Raw genomic sequence first — 16679 nt, forward strand, 5'->3', positions numbered from 1 at the left:
ATGTGTAGTAGAATTAACAGTGCTTAGCCATGGATCTTTGCATTTGAACTCAAGGGAATGCTTTCAGCTGTGCCAGATGTTCCTGTTACAATTGTGCTTTTAGTTTTGTGCTGTCACTTGGACACTGACACAAAATTAGTGTACTAAGAGGGCTAACAGGTTTTTTTTTTTTATCACTACTGACCTGAGCCAGGCTGGTGGCCTGGGAATGTTCTGTGATCCCCAGGATACTTCTATGATCTTGTAGCTCCTTTTGAAGGTTGTACCTCTGATTCCATCAAATTTGCCTTTTGTCTGTGCAAGTTGCATCAGTTCCATTTATCCATTTTTAAAACTCTCTCATATTAAATGCCTGTAAAAAATGATGTGAAAATTCATACAAATGTATTTGCATTATTGTCAGGAAACAGGCTAAATACAAAGAAGTCTTTCAGATCAAATCCCTTTAGATAGCTACTTGTAGTGGGCTAATTAAATGCTTAAAAACATCATTGTACTGCTAAAATAGCTTTGTCTAGAATAAGGAATCTATCTGACAGGAGAGGGAAAAGAATGACCTGTGTGTTAACACGTAAGGAGCTCTCAATGTCATCTACTGATGCTTTACTTGCTTCAACTTCTACATCCCTGCTATCCAAACAGACTTGGTGTGGTTTAAAGTGAAGAAACTGTAATGAGTTAGATTGCCTCTGGAGAGCACCTAATTGAGCAAATTAGCTTAGTTCAAGCAGCAGGTTCTTCAGAAGCTAGTTGCTGTAATGATCAGCAGTGTGGGGGAGAGAGCTCCATCCCCCTGAGAAGAAATTGCAGGTGCCCCTTCACCTGCAGTATTCATAAAACAAAGTGACCTGAGAAAATAGTGGGATGAGGGGTGTAAGAACTGATTCTGGAAACAGGCACAGCCATGAGGAACAAGCTGATGGATGCTGGAAAGAGCTGTTGCTTCCTTATTTAAAGACTACGTCTTGCAGTCGGGGAGGGGAAAAACAGGTACTGCAGAGCAGGAGCCAGCATTACCCCTGAGGGTTAATGAATTGTAGGGGTGGAGGCTGAATACCTCACCAACCTGGACTAAATATGGCATGAAAAGCTGGGTGTGATGTGACACAGGTAGTACACAGGAACAGAGAGCCCTGGTGCACAGGGTGAGGCGTTGTGAAAGTCTGAAACTGCTCTGCAGCTTGGCCAGGGGAGCTGCAGAATGGAGGTGGGTTCAAAATGCTGTCTGGCCCGTGACAGGTCTGAAGGCCCAACAGTCCCTTGAGCTGGTTGTTGTGTGGTTTCAGTGCTGTGCGGGGATGGCAAAGTGTTGGGAGGCACCAGCGCTGAACGGCTGCATTGGTATGGATGTCTGTGCAAACGACGTATTTGTCCTTGGGCAGAAGGAATTTGTCTTTGGGCTGTCAGACTCCATGTTCAGCCTGCTGGGCAGAAGTGGAGGACATTTGTTTTCTGTGTAGGAGCCTGGTGTTCTCCCTCTAAGCATCAGCCATAACACAGAGGAGCTGCCAGTTGCAATTCTTCCTTCTGCTCACCAGAGTAGGAGGAGATGTGGAAGTGTCAGGCAGCGTATAAAGGAGTTTTACCTCAGTGCATCGCTGCTGCCAGTGTTTGAACATGCGTGGTCAGGAAAATCCTCCTGACAATCCTTCGGGGTGGTTTTGCTACTCCTATACTGTTCCCCCTTCAGATCAGCTGTTGAAGCTGATCCAGTACCTTGGAGGTAAAACAAGGTGGTTGCACTAACCATATTCACCCCAGCAGCAGGGAGCATGTCTGCCCTGGCCACCCGGGAAGCGAGCGGCGCGTCCGAACCAGTGCACGCAGCAATTCAGCTCTCCTAAAAATGAGAGGCAGCGCTCTTCTCCCGGGGGCTGCAGGGCGGCTCTGCCAAACACTCCGGGATCCTCCCCGCGGCGCCCGGCCCACAAGGCAACCGGGGCCAGGCCGCGCACGGCACCTCCCTCCCGCCCCGCTTAGCAACGGCCCACGCGCCGCCGCAGCGCCGGCCGCCCGCGCCGGGCACCGCCGGGCCGATGCCGGGCGCCAGGGCTTTCCCCTGCCCCGGCTGCCGCATGCGCTTCGGCTCCCGGCCGCTGCTGCAGCAGCACGTCGAGAGGTTCTGCATCGGGGCGCCGGGCGAGGCGGAGGCGCCGGCCGCCTCGGTAGTGCGGCGCCAGGCCGGGAGCGGGGGGGGGGCGTCTCGCAGGCGGCCCCGTGGGCACCGTGCTGAGTGCGGCCATCTCCACTTGCTACGGCACAGGGCGACGAGCGGCGGCGGCCAGGGGCCCCGCTGGGCCTGGTGCTCACGGGGCGCGAGCGAGCGCTGCTGCGCGGGCCGGGGCGGCCGGTGGCGAGGCGGCTGCCCGAGCAGGTACGGCCGGCCCAGCTGCTCGTGCCTGTGCGGGGCTCCCGGACCACGCAGGGGGGCTGGGGGGAGGCCCCGCGCATGTGGGGAGCAGCCCGACCCTCCCACACACACACATATTCAACCCCCCCCCCCCCACCTCCCCCTTGCAGCCCCCTGCAGCCCCCGCCCGCCCCACTCGGGGGCTGGTGGAGGCCCACGAGCGTCGCATGGCCGAAATCTGGGCCAGGAGCCGGCAGCTGGAGCGGCAGCGAGCGGGTAGGCACTGATGAGGGGGCCGTTTCGGGGGAGGTTGCAGGCGAGTGGCCGCCCTCATCCCCACGGCCGCTCTCGCAGGGCTCTGCCGGCGCCTCGGGGAGCTGGCGGCCCGGGCGCGTCACCCCTCACCGCGCGCCCCCAGGACGCCGGAGGCTCCGGCCGCCCTCGGCCTCGCCGCCCTGCCGCCGGCCGCCGGGCCGCTGGCTGCCGAGATCCGGTGAGCAGGCAGGCAGGAGGGTGGCGGCACCGCGGCGCTCGCTAGCCCCTCACCCGCCAGCCCTGACGCGGGTGCCGCCGCAGGGCGCTGCGGCAGGCCTATGTGCGGGGCGGCGGGCGCGAGGCGGCCGTGCTGGCCCGGCTCCTCGAGCTCCAGGTGGAGGCCGCGGCACTGGAGCGGGCCAGGAGGGCCGGTGAGTCCCCGTGGCACTGGTGGTATCGGGTGTGTGTGGGGGGGGCTCCCGGCACCCTGTCCCGATCCCCCCCGCTCCACACACACCCACACCCACACACACCCCCCCACACACACCCACCCACCCACCCCCACGGCTGAGGCCTGCCCGCAGCGCCGGCAGAGCCACTGGGGGCCCCGGGCGCGGAGCTGCTGGCCTTGGAGCTGGGGAACTGGAGGCTGGAGGACGAGCTGCTGAGGCTGAAGGTGCGGAGGGCGAGGAGAGCCGAGGCTGGTAGGTGCCCGGGGCCGTGGTGGTGGTGGTGGGGGGGTGGGGTGGGAAGAGGTCCCGCTGGGCCCAGATGCACCCCAGTGACGGGGTCACGTCCGCACCGCCACCACCAGGCTCCCTGGCGGCCCAGCAGCGGGCCGCGGAGCTGGGCCGGCTGCGGGCGGAGGCGGCCGTGCTGCTCCCGTCCCCCAGCCCGCCGCCCGCGGTAAGAGCCATCGTCCCGGGGCGCCGGAGCTCCCGGGTGCCCCGTCGTCCAGCCCCGGGCGCCACGGCCCCCTGCCGCCCGCCGGCCCCCGCTGGCTTCCCCCTTGCCCCCTGCGTGGCCCTGGACGATCCCCCGCCAGCTCCGGAGCCACTGGACCGGCCCGCGCCGCCACGAAGGTGAGCCCAGGCTGAGCCCTGCCGCCGTGCCAGGCGCCTGCCCAGCCAGGACACACACTTCAGTAAGTGAGCTTTGCAAGGGGACGGAAAAGGGGGATGAAAAAAGTGGCCAGCTCTCGGTTTGGGGGTCAGGAGCGGTTCTGTGACAGCGCAGCAGCAGGGCCCCAGAGGAGGGGGATGCGTGTGGGGCCATCCTGCGGCCGGAGCAGCGCTGGGAATTTCATGATTGCTGGGTCCTGTGGAGCCCAAAGGCCCCTGCCCAGCCCACACCCTGGGCAGGGGCCCGAGGGAGCAGTCTGGGGCACAATCACTTTTTTTACTCCTTTCCCTGCTGTTAGCTCCGTTGGACATAACCCCACTGCAAGCCCTTTCTCCGTGAAGTTGAGCATGATGCAGTCACACTTCAGCACCAGGACTGATCAAGAACCAGGCACGATTTCCTCTACCACTTCAGCACCCATATGCTGCCTCTTTAATAAATGGTCTTAGTCAGTCGCTGCTCACTTCTCAGCCTTCTTGACTTCTATCTATACTTTTTCCCCTGACTACTGTACCTGCTGGCTCAGAGGGGACAAGCAGTGAGTAAAAGAGCATGCTCTAAGCTGAGCTCACACCCCCTCCAAGGCCCACAGCTTCCACAAGAGCTTGAAGCTGTCACCTACAGAAAGAGCCTATCTGCTTTCAGGGGCTCACAGTGCCAACACCACACAGGGACTTTGCTCTCTTACATGATCAGCTCTGCCTCCACAGCCTTGCTTGTGCTTGTAGGGGGCTTTTGGTCCCCAGACCCAGCACCAAGGGTGGAGGAAGGCTGAAGAATTTCCAGTGATGAAGCCTTCCTTATGATAACTCTACTGACCGCAGTTCAATCCCAGTTCATCTGCACTAAGCTGGCAGTCAAGGTGAGTAGCTATCTTCATCCTTAAGCTTCCAGAGTTCTTTATAAAGTAAACAGTTCTCAGTATTTGTTCACTCCCACTTCATCTTTTAGTAGATGAAGAGTTAAAAATATCTATTTGCATTTGTCACAATTAACAAAACAGAACATTTCCACTTACAGCCAAGTAGCTTTTACAAACCTGTACCAGAAAGACAAAAGACAAGCAATATTTGCTTACAATCTTTATTGAAGTCATACAAAAGTTGCCAAAAAGTGAAAAAATACACTATATACAAAACCATTTTCCTTGTAAGGAGGAGTGTCCCAGGTTAAAGAAATATCATACTGTGCTTTCAACTGCAGCCCCTGATTCCACTTGTGGCCTTTTCTCCGTCTAAAAAGAGACAAAAAGCCCTCATGTTTAAAAACAAAACACTATACTAGTGTCCATTCATGCACCAGTTCTACACATGCTTTCCTGACCTAGAGACCCAAAAATTGATATCTAAGATTCAATTTAACAACTGTAGTCCAGTTTAGTAGTATTAAAACCCAGAAGTGTTCTTCTGTACAAATACTTTGTTACTGACCCAGTGCATGTTTCTGTCCCATCCCACTGCTTTCCAGCCCACTACGTCAGACACCTTGGTACAACATGCACCCTACCAACTTGGGAATATCCTCCAACTTATCAGGGAAGCTTTGTGAAGACCAGCAGGCAATACCAACACATTTACAAGGCACAAAAGCCATGCCTGAACAGAGAAGGAAATATGCATGCCAAACTCCTGACTCAGCTGCCCACCTCCTCTTCCATTTTTTCTGCAACCTCATTTCCACTGGGGGCAGCATCAGCACCACCACCATTGACAGCCGGTTCTGGTTTAGATTTCTTAGCTTCATTGTCTCCCTGTTGAGTCTCTTCCTCTGGTTTCCTCTGAGGACAAAATTGTTTAGTCTTCACTATGCACAAATTTACACTTGAATACTCACAAATATTTAGCATCTAGATGTCATTGTGCATTATCCATTCAACCTCTACTTGCCAGGTTCAAGACATACTTTAAGCGTTAGGATTCAACCAAAGTTCTGAAGCTTTGCTACAAAGGTCTCAGTTACGAAGGAGTTCCAGTAAGGTATTATTTAGATACTAATGCCTATAGTGCTGAACTATCCTTAGTTACAGTTTGGCAAAGAACCGTCCTATCACTGAGCTAGACAAAAGTTGAAGTGGATAGATTTAAGGTATCTATAGCATCTACAATCACCTGTGTAAAGCAGCTCAGGAGCTCTGAAGTTGCTCCAGGCAAACCTGAACTGGAAGAGGCTAATTTAACACAGGGAGATAGCCATGCTGTGCCACAATAGCATACAAAACAAAAACCAGAGATTCCATACAGATTTTAGTTATGCTAACAAAAAACAATCTGACAAACCCTATACCTTTAAAGGAACCTTGTGTTCAGTATGTTTTGTTATCTCAGTAAGAGACATTTAGCACTCCTACACATTAGACTAGCTTTGCCATTTATAAAGTCCAATTCTCCATTTCCACTTGGAAGTGAGGGAACCCAACTCAGCCTGCTTGCTTGCCCTTCAAGGTTTGTAGGCTGCCCTGCTCTTCTTGCCACTCCTCAGCAGAGCAGGGCACTCATTCAGAGAATGCCTGCAAAAGCCACACAATTCAGCTCTGAAGTTAAACCAGTGTGGGTCAGGCAGGGTGCTGAACCATCAGGAACTAGTCTTCAAGAGGCTGGATGGTTCCCAGACTGATTGGCTCCCAGTGGAAAAGAGTTTCATGCACTATTTCCATTTTTACTTTTTAGATTTTTCTCCAAGCATTATAGTACTAGGTTAAGAAAAAAAAGCTTTAAGCCAAGAAATCCAGTTACACAAAGCAAGCCAGTAGCACTTCAAAATAAACTATTTGTCCAACTAGTCATTTCGGACACACCTTTTTCCTGACTAGGTGAGAGATGTCTGTAACACACTGAGATGCTCCATCAGTTGGTTTTCTTACTGGAATCTATTAAAAGACAGAAGTTGCAACATAAACAAAAGCAAACAGTAATCCTTAAAGGAGATAAAGATTCTAAGAACTCTTATTTAACTTACTGTGGAAACAGAACCACTATCTTCATTTTGTGCAAAGCCAGATGTAGTTCCAACCTTAAGAAAAAAAGAAACAGTGAGGAAGCAAGTATTGACTATTAATTCACATACGACCACCTATTCCAGTTTAGAAGAGAAAAACCTCAACTCTATTTCACATTGGGCTGAACTATCATTTCTAGGATTCATATATTAATTGCTACAGAGGCCTTCCAAATCCTGCTTTAGTAAATAGTCTGGGACAATTAATTTCAGGGTATCTGTTCACTTTAGATATCAGTTGTCTGTTTCTTTCTCAGTCACAGTCCATATCATTTGGGAACAACCTGGTGGTTGGGAACAACTGGCTGCCTACGTGTATGATAGTAAACCAGGAACTGGAGGAGGTGTGACTTCAGGTCTTACTGGAAGGGGGAACATACTAACCAGAGTTGCTTTCAGTGCCAGCTCAGCTACTCTTGCACTCTTTTGAGACTCCTTTGAATCCTCTATTTTTTCTTTAATTTCAGGAAGCAGTCCCTTCAGTTCTTCAATCTCCTTCTCATCTTCAGGGGACTCGCTTTCCGTTTTCTTTATTCGTTCAGTAAGCATTGCTAGGATGACAGTTATGGTTAAAAAAAAAAAACAAACAAAAAAAACCCACCAAGTAGCTGTCAGGTTATCTATATCCACAGAGGCAAGGGCCACTAACAAAGGCTGTTTAGACAACAGTGACATTAGTATAGCCTGTTACCTGTTAACTGTTACAAATATCTTCGTGGCAAGGTAAGTATATGCCTTCAGAGCAATTTAAACAAAGTCTGCTTAGACTTGTAACAGCTACCCCATTTGGCAGGCAGCTTTATATATCCACTTACCCATTCTCTTGTCAATGACTTCTATGGATTTACCAAACTGTAGGACTGCCTCATCAAACTGGCTGTTGTAGTGGTATGCCAATGCCAACTGGTAGTGACTTTCAGCTAGCAAGCGGTCATGAGCCTCCAGGTATTTCTGCTGTAGGGCCAGGCAGGCCTGAAACTCTTCTATAGCCTGTGTATAGTTTTCTATAGGAGAAAGTCATAAAGTCCTTAAGACATTTGTATTCATCCAAACAAGTAAGATCTGCCTCTCTATTCAGCTACTACATATATATATATATATTACTGTAGTTTTTAATATAGCCTGAGATCAGACTCACTGAAGGCAGTTGCTGAGTTCAGTAACAGGCTAGTTTTGGATTATCAAGTGACAATACTTGCAGTCCAACACTGCCTCCCATTCAAAGAAAAACAAACAGTTCAGAGTTCCTCTATTTATTTCAATAGTGCGCTTCATCCATTTACTAACAACATAGTAAATTAAGCAGCTAAGTCCAAAGTAGTCACATGAACCTGCTATTTCACTTGCTGCCATGAACTGCATTACTGCTTGTCAAAAACGAAACTTGACTTCAGAGCTAAGGATAGTCCCAGGCCACTTTCCAGTCAAGCTCTCACTGACAGTATTCCAGTAACACAGAACACCAGAAGCTCACTAGATTATTTCAATGCTTGCACAGAGGAAGATGACACCCTGCTTGGATTTAACATAAAGAGGAGGGCAGGAAAAGTCTGTAAGGTTTTTAAGTTAAGAGCAGACAGACACATTACAAGGCACAAACCTGAAGCCTGCTTCCCACTCCCTTTTCCTGATGCATAAAAGGTGTCCTTCCTGACTGTACTCCCAACATTTTGGGAAGTCTAGCAGAGCCAGTCATTTTTGATTTGCAGTCTATGTTCTAAAAGTGTCTTGGTCCCTGACACTTCCCGCTAAGCTCAATGATTCAGTACTTCAATGAGAGGTCTTCCCTAGCTTCTGAAGCTAACCAGACCTGCCCTACAAAGAAGTAGACCAAGTTTTCAATCTGGTAACAATGAGGTTTTTAAACCCAAGCTTTCTTCTGCTGTTCTGGAATAGCATGTAAATACTCAGTTTAAGGCTACTTATTTTAAAGGATGGAATAGAGTGGCAGAAAATTAGATTCAGCACTTTGTACATGATAATTAATATTGTCTTTTTTTTTTTGTTTTTGTTTTTTTTACCAGATTCGATGCTAACTTCTCCTAGCTTTAAATGAGCCTGAGCCGCGTGGAGCTGAGCTTCTTTTGTTTCTTGTCTAAAAGAAGAAAAAACTGTCATTTTCAAATCCTAACTGAAATAGGTAACATTTACTATCTGCTTATACCACCTCCCAACTTCCTTTGAATTCCTTTAACAGGCATATGAATTAGGGTGAATCTTTACCTTTTGTAGATTACTTTTGCCAACTCTAGCATGTCCCAGGCTAGCTCAAGATTTCCAACTTCATCTTCCTCACTTTCCTGTAAAGACTAGAAATGCATTAGAATTAAATAGCTTGGTTACAAATCACATCACTAAAATAATAGCAGCACTAAGTTTCTAAGAGGTATGCTCAAGGACTAAGTTGCCTCTCAATATAGACAGTTTAATGCTAGAACAAAAAAAGCTAAGACTACACAAGAGATTATTGCATCAACTGGAACTTTGCTTGAACTGAAGGTTTTAAAGTTGAATACAAGCATATAGTTAGCTGATAAGCCCATTAGACAATCTGGGGCAGAGACTAGTAACTCCTCTGGTTTAAGCAACACTACACTTTCCATTTAATTCCCATCCTAGAAACCAAAGCTCACTGGACAGTGTGTATTTAAAGCTGCAGTCAAACACAGCGAAGTAGAGATGAATCTGCTACCAACAAGCAACTCCAGTGACAAGCTAAAGCAGCCTTACTTGCTGAAGCCTGTCTGCCCTCTGCACTTGCCAGGCTGTATTACTGATCCACGGACTGCAAGCATTTGTTTCAGTGTTGCTAGATAAGCCACAGGTCTGCAGACAAAGATGAGCAAGGTCCAATAAGGCAAACTGTGCCTAAGGCTGTCCCTTCTTTAGGCAGTACTGACTTCCAAACAAGTTACTTTTTACATGGCCAGAACTATAAGAACATTCCAATCTTTGCATTCTCAGCATGAAGCCTCCCAACTTGTGTAACAGATTTCTAGCCAGAGAAGTGTGATTTCTGCAATATCCCCACTTCCCCTGTCACAAACCAGAAAACATGTTCACCTTTACTCTATTTGAACTTAAGGTCATTACCACGAGTTTTAGCCAAGAGTGGTTGATCAGCAGTCTCACCTTGTCTTCTACTGTCAACTCATTCTCCTTATCATCCTCAGCTTTGTCATTTTCTTTATCTTCCTCTTCCGATTCTTCTGTTTCTACAAGGAAAGATGAACGAGGATGCTTGTTACCAATACACTTGCTTTACATGGAGCCAGGCAGAACATTTTATATCCAGCCCTTACCCTCCAGTGAAAGGGTGTGGTGCAAGATCACAGACAACATTAAATCCTCTTATCAGTCAGCAGCAGCCATCTTGCTGAAAGCTTTAGGTACTGCAGACAATAGTTCCAGGTTGCCTTAGTGGATGTTTAAATTTAACATCATACTGCCCAGAATGCTAACTTACCTAGAACTTGAGTTCTCACAAATGTGCTGTGAACTCCCACTGAAGCCATGGGATCCTGAGCAGCCCTAGACACACCAGTTAGTTGCAGGACCTTCATGCTTCAGGTAACAAGCATTTCCAGCAAGATAGCTGCTAAGCTGCATACAAATTAAAAACTGTTTCTGAACTTGTTAGTGTTTCTCATTTCAGACATAAGTCACAATGTTATTAATGAACTTGTCACTGTGTAGGACTAATTCAATCTGTAATACTGTGCATCTCAATGTTGCATGAACTACTCTACCAGTAGGAAGTACTTTGGGAGAACAAATAATGAAGGAATCTGGCTAGTTACTTCAAAGTATTGGTTGACTTGTGCGCCAAATTGGCTACACAACAACAAAAATCCCTGTATCATGACCATGGACTAATTCCAGAGTAACAGGAACTTAATTCTTGGGAAGATCAGAGAACCTGTGAACTCCATCCAACTCAAAAATATGCACCTACCACTGACAATGCCAAAACCAGTAATTACGAGGACAGCTTGACAAAAGCTAAAACAGAGGAGATGTTACGACATTAAAGTCCATTTTAAGTAGTGAGAATTTGTCATGATAAGGCACAAGACCAAGATACTCAAAAGTGTCCTCACACTAACAGAGTTCAAACAAAAGGAAGAAGTATGCTTGCATAAGCAGCATTTCACAGGATTAACAGGGTCTCGTCCTAGTTTGTATTAGGAAGCTATTTCACCACTTGGAAAGCGTTCCGTGTTCAGTAGTACAAACCCTTTTAGTGTCCAAAACTATGAAGTCTGACACACCTAGGTAAGGCTTTTCCCATGCAGCTGAGCTACTGACAAGCATAAAGCACCAATCACCAGCTTATCAAGTAACTTGCGTAAGAGGAAGCGATGGCCTCTTAGGGCCATCCAATACTTTAGAAAAGCCTACAAGCTTTGCTAGACTACTTGAACATAATCCTGAAAACAGCTATAATGAAGCAGGGAAGCAAAATAGCAGAAAAAGCTAGATTGCCGAGAAGACTGTACTAGAGAAGCAATAAGTGTTCAGATTTCACGCAAATTACGTATAGATTTTCCAACCAAATTCTCATTTTTAACTACCACCTGAAAGATTCATCCAGAGAGTTCCTTTGTTTTGTAAAAGGAAGTTTGCTATTTTATTACGTATTCAGCTGTTCCACTCTTCTAAATAGTGAAGCTACAACCAGAGGCAGCTTGTGCTTTGAGTTATTTGAAGGTTAGTGCAATAAACCCAGATGCATGCAAGTGAACATCCATTCAGTATTCTCCACCAGCCTAGCTGTTACTTACACATTTCAATGCTGTAAGTTTGCTTTAAAAATAAGGCTTGCTTTGCAGTTAGTTAAGTGTTAGTCTAGAGAAACTGAGACTATTCACTGATCCTTAACACTTAACTGATTTCAGTTACTTGAATGTAAAAAGAAAAAAAAAATCCTTCAAGAACCCCTTTACTGTGCCTTTTCCTTATTCTAAGGCAAACAGAAAATTCTGAATGGAACACTTTAACCCATTGTTAGCCAGTCAAATCCATCAGTCATCCACCCAAAAGTACTTTTCTCCTTTCACTGTTACCTTCTCCCTCCTCCATCAGGTCATCTTTTTCTTCTTTTTCTACCTTAACACCATCACCCTCTTCTGTCAGGTCATCTTTCTTTTCCTCTTTTTCTACCTTAGCAGCTGCTTCAGCCTTTTCTTCCATAAGATTAGATGGCTCTTTACCCTCTGTGGGCACTGGTTCCTTTGAGGACTTTGTCTCTTTAGATTCATCTGGTTTCTCTTCTGTAGCTGTTTCTACCTGCTCTTCTTTCTCCTCCATCTTCTGCTCAGCTGCCTGCCCTTCGGCAGCTTCTCTCTGCTCCACAGTGACTGCTGCCTGTGCCTCCGCTGTCACTTCTTCTGCTACTGCCTCCTCTTCCACAGCTGCCTCTGCCTGCCTTTCTATTGCCTCTCCCTTTTTCACAGCTGTCTCTACCTCCTTTTCTGCTGTTTCTGCTGTTTGCTCTCCTGTCACTTCCTTCTCTTCCACAGCTGCATCCTCTTCTGCAACTTCAGCCTCTGCCACAGCTGCCTTTGCCTCATTGTCCAGTACATCTGACATTTTTTCCTTCTCCTCTGTTGCTTTCTTTGCCACCTCTTTAGGTGTTGTCTTCTGCTCCTTCTCCATTTTCTCTTCCTCAGCTGCCTCCCCTTTCATGGTCTCCTTTTTCACAGTTATCTGCTGCTCCTGTTCTTCTGAAATTACTTTTTTTTCCACAGAAGCCTCTGTCTTCTCTCCAGTCTCTTCAAGCTTTACTTCCATGTCAGCAGTTGCTTCTTCTCTTGTTTTTTCTCCCATCACCTCTTCCATTTCAACATCCCCTTTGTTTTCCATCTCAGTTAGTACTGGAGACTCTTCTGTAGATTTTTTGGACTCTTCTTTTTCCCCCATGGCGTTATATACCTGCTCTCTCAACTCCTCCCTTGCTTCTTCTACATGATTGAGGAAGCATAAACATGTCTTCAAGTTTAGTGATAAAAGCATTAATGGGCACTGAAAACACCACCCTCAGACCCTCTAATGTTGGCTTGTCATCAAGTTAGATAGCTTTCTTAAAAAGTTCATTTTTGAAATGTAAGTTATTAGGACGCAACCAACAGCGCAACCTGAACTAAGCAAGTCTCTTTCCCTTCCCCAGACTGAATTATTGCAAGCGGCTGCTCAAGCAGTGTGCGTTTTTGCGCGCTAGCATTTTTAGTCACAGATAAGCAAGAAGTGCCAAGTTTTTCTTAATAGCCTGGACTAGCAGGAATTCCTGAATTACCTCCAGCTGCAGGGAGTATAGAATAATTACTGTACTTGGACTTTTTTTCCTCCAAAACAGAGACTGAGCTGTCCTACCACAAACACTGTACTGCTACAAGTTTACAAAGCAGTTCAAGTTGATCGCAAAGCATAAGAAAGGAAGTTTGAATGCAGTGTTTCAGGACACAAGCATCTGGTGACCCTCCACACATGCTTTAATGATCAATTCCTTGCAGAAGTTTTGGAGGTGTTATTCAATCTTTACATAAGTTTAGAGGAACAAAAAAAGTCCATTAAGGCTAAGGGTTTCAATACAATGATTCAAACTAGCTGTGGAAAGCAACCAGCTGGACTTGTATCATTTAGACAAGAAAAATGCATCTTGTCATCTCCACAACACGGCAGACAGCTTTACATACCATCAACAGTTGGTAACACAGTGTCTTCTTCAGCTTTTTCTCCTTCCTCTTCAACCTGCACCCCTTCCAAGGCATTTCCCAATACACCATTTTCCATTCTATAGGGAATAAAAGTTTGTTATCCCTTGGCTCTTGTATTCATACCATTTTAACTGCAGAACCATGCGATACATTGGCCCATCCAACCCATTGTTCTCATATAATCCTTCCTACACGAGCATGAAATCTTACTACCCCAATTAAATTCTTGATCTCAAAGCCTGACTATTACTCTTTACCTGACAGTGCTTGGATGCCAGGATAGTTGTGCTCTGAAGATACTTGGGCACCTGTTAACCTTGTAGGTATCACATCCCCCACAGAGAAGCATGAGTATTTGCCAAATGTTTCCTTAAAAAAGTGCTTCTGCTACATACAGAGCTTAAGTAACACCAAGCAACCCACAGCAGATTGCTCTTCTGAGCTCTGGTTTTCTACCAGAAACCATCCTGTTGTTTCTGATACCACTTCTCATTCTCAGTATTCAAGTCAAGAGCTTCTTCAACCAGCCATTCCTTTTTCCCCCTCTAGGAAGTAGGCACACCAGTCACTTTCAGCTACAAATCACCCAAAGGAAGCATGAGATGTCTATCCATGGATAGACACTATATAAATGAGAAACTGTTATCATACCTGGCCAACTCCAGAAGAGATTTTCCATAGTAAAAAAAAGCTTCTGCACACTCATCCGCTGTCTCACCATATTTTTTACCCCTACAAAGGTAATGAAGCATTATTTGGGGTCTTTCCTAGATTTTCATATTGAAAACTCCTGGACAGAAAGAATCAGTTCCTTAGTTTATCTCCTACTTTCAAGCCAACAGTGAATGTCCTTCTCACTAGTCTAGAACTGGTCCTCAAACTTCCAACAAAACAAATTAATCCAAGAATCTCAGGAAGTATCACCCTCAAAACGATCAATACCAGCAAAGAATGGGCAAGTGACAAACCCCATTATTTTCAGATCAAACTACATCAGAACCATACACTGCAAAATAAAACATCAAGTTCTTTTTTCTCCCCAAACCACTAACAATTATTACAAAGCTGTCTAAACTGCACACCAGCTACAGTATTTTCAAATACCTGAGTTTACAAACTCCTCAGTTGTATTATAAAAGCAATAGTCTATCCAAGGTAGGAAACTAAGTCTTCCTTGTCTAACCAAATCAATGCTGTCAAGCCAGAGTCCAAGCCCTACAAGAACATACAAAGCATTTTATTACTTACAATAAACTAGCAGCTTCCTGGAATGCGTTGACAGCAGCTGGAATATTCCCCATTACCAAGTGTTTCTGTCCTAAACCCAACAGTTTCTTGGATTCTCCATCCACACTGGAAAAAACAGAATACAGGATTCCATTAGCTTCCACTCAATGAGAAGAGTTTGTATCCAGTCCCCAAAGCCTAGTCAGCTCCATGTAGGAGAGCGAGTCACGTGCATCCCTCTTGTTGACATTACTAGTGGTTTTTTTTGTTTGTTTGTTTGTTTTTTTTTAATCTGGACCAACTTTTAGTTCTGATGCCCAAGCACAGGCAGGTCAATTGTAACCAACTGCCGCAAGAAGCAGGTGACTGAGCCGGATGCGACAGAGCGCTTCAGTCCCGCGTGCTTTAAGAGCGGCACCCCAGCCCAGCAGCGAAGGCTGCACGGCGTTTCTTCAGGCTCTGACACCCGCCGAACACAGTAAAGCCAAGTTACGGTTTTCCGTAGCACAGCATGATGCAGCTGAGAAAAAGGACGCGTTTGAGTCCAAGTTTCAGGACTTTCAGTTCCATTTTTGTGTGTTTAATAATCCCTGAGAGGTTTTGTTACGCTTGTAAGAGCCTGCTGGTGAACCCGCCCTCAGCAGGCACGACGCCCGAGCGATGGGCCACGGCCTCCTTCGAACGCGACTAGCGGATGGCAGCTCCGAAGCCGACCCCCCCGCCCCGGACGCGGCTGCTTCAGCGCTGCCAGCTCGCAGCTCCCCGTTACCTGTCCGTTTGGTCCGCGGAGGTGGAAGGCGCGGCCTGTTCCTCTTCCATCCTGCAAGGGCAGGAGCGGACGCGCGGTCAGAGGGACGCTCGAGCCGGCCAGGGGCCGCCGCCGCCGCCGGCTTCCAGGCGCCCCCCGCCCGGGGCTTTGCTCGCGCTCCCTCGGCCTTCAAGGCGGGCGGAACCTCCGGGGAGGGCAGAGCCGCCCGCGCTGCGGGAGCCGGGGCGAAGACCCCGCCGCCCCCCGTCACCTGCCGGCGCCTTGCGGCGGGGGACGAGGCGCGCGGCAGCCCCGCGGCGGACACGGGCGGGCTCCGCGTCCCCAGGGCGGACAGGCCCTCGCGGAGCCGCCGCGACGCGGGAGGCTCCTCCACGCGCGACCCCAGCCCCTCCCCCCCCCGCACCGCGCGAGGCGGGACAAAGGCCGCGCGCGCAGGCAGCCCGCGCCCCCCCCCCTTCGCGCAAACAATGGGCTCTTTCCCGCCTTTCCCCGCAGGCCCCGCCCCCCCGCCTTTGGCGCCAAACACCAGCGGCGGCTCCTCACAGGCTAGCGGCTCGCCGTCACGTGACGCGCAGCAGGACACCCCTCCCCCCCTCCCCGTCCCAACTCGCGGGCAGGCTTCGCGGCTTCGGCTGCCCTCAACAAAGATGGCAGCAGCCCCCGCGGGGGTCACGTGGTTCTCCGCGCGAGCCGAGCGGGCCCAGCTGGCGCTCGAGGAGCGGGGCGGCACGTACCACCGCGCGGGGGGGGAGGAAGGGGGGAGCACACGAGCCCAATCAGAGCCCCCAGGCTGGCGCCTGGGGCCCCCTCACGAACGAGCCCCCCCTCCCGCCTCCGCCTCTTTCTTCCCTCCCCCGCCGCAGAGCCCCGCGCAGCGCGAAAGCGGCCCCCTCCCGCTGCCGCCTCCTTCCTCTCCGGACACGCTCACGCCGCGACCGGACCCGGCCCTACCTAGCTCGGGAGGCCGACGCGGGCTCAAGGCAGGGCGGGGCGGCGGCCGGAGACTGCATAGAAGCGGCCGGAGACAGGGGCGGCGGCGGCAGAGTGCAGACCCCTGCCCCTCGGGCCGGCTATATACCCCCGAGGACACGCCCCGGCCCGCCTGGCGGCGCGCGCGCGCCGCCGCGGCACTACGGCTCCCAGGGTGCCTCGCGCCCGCCGGCCGCGGGCCGCGCCGGGAGCCGCCGCGCAGGGCACGCCGGGAAGCGCAGTGCCAGCGGGCGGCGGCGGCGGCGGGGCCGCGCGG

At 49.3% G+C, this 16679-nt stretch overlaps 1 protein-coding gene across 6 annotated transcripts; it reads right to left on the reverse strand.

The window, feature by feature from the left end:
* Nucleotides 1-4796: 4796 nt before the first annotated feature.
* On the reverse strand, nucleotides 4797-16525 carry NASP (nuclear autoantigenic sperm protein). Of its 6 annotated transcripts, none has more exons than XM_062581656.1 (15): nucleotides 16385-16525; nucleotides 15434-15484; nucleotides 14686-14790; nucleotides 14089-14169; nucleotides 13417-13514; nucleotides 11788-12684; nucleotides 9854-9936; nucleotides 8945-9021; nucleotides 8743-8816; nucleotides 7537-7725; nucleotides 7106-7272; nucleotides 6683-6736; nucleotides 6522-6593; nucleotides 5373-5504; nucleotides 4797-4961 (listed from the first exon to the last, which is right to left on the reverse strand). In XM_062581656.1, exons 1-15 carry the CDS (start codon nucleotides 16441-16443, stop codon nucleotides 4908-4910), a joined length of 2193 nt encoding a protein of 730 aa, XP_062437640.1. In that variant the 5' UTR covers nucleotides 16444-16525; the 3' UTR covers nucleotides 4797-4907. The 6 variants fall into 6 exon arrangements, with proteins under 6 accessions (XP_062437640.1, XP_062437639.1, XP_062437645.1 ...); XM_062581655.1 differs by having other exon boundaries at nucleotides 8945-9030; XM_062581661.1 differs by lacking the exon at nucleotides 11788-12684 and having other exon boundaries at nucleotides 8945-9030.
* Nucleotides 16526-16679: the final 154 nt, after the last annotated feature.

This window comes from Rhea pennata, chromosome 8, assembly GCF_028389875.1.
Source record: "Rhea pennata isolate bPtePen1 chromosome 8, bPtePen1.pri, whole genome shotgun sequence".
NCBI classification, from domain to species: domain Eukaryota; kingdom Metazoa; phylum Chordata; class Aves; order Rheiformes; family Rheidae; genus Rhea; species Rhea pennata.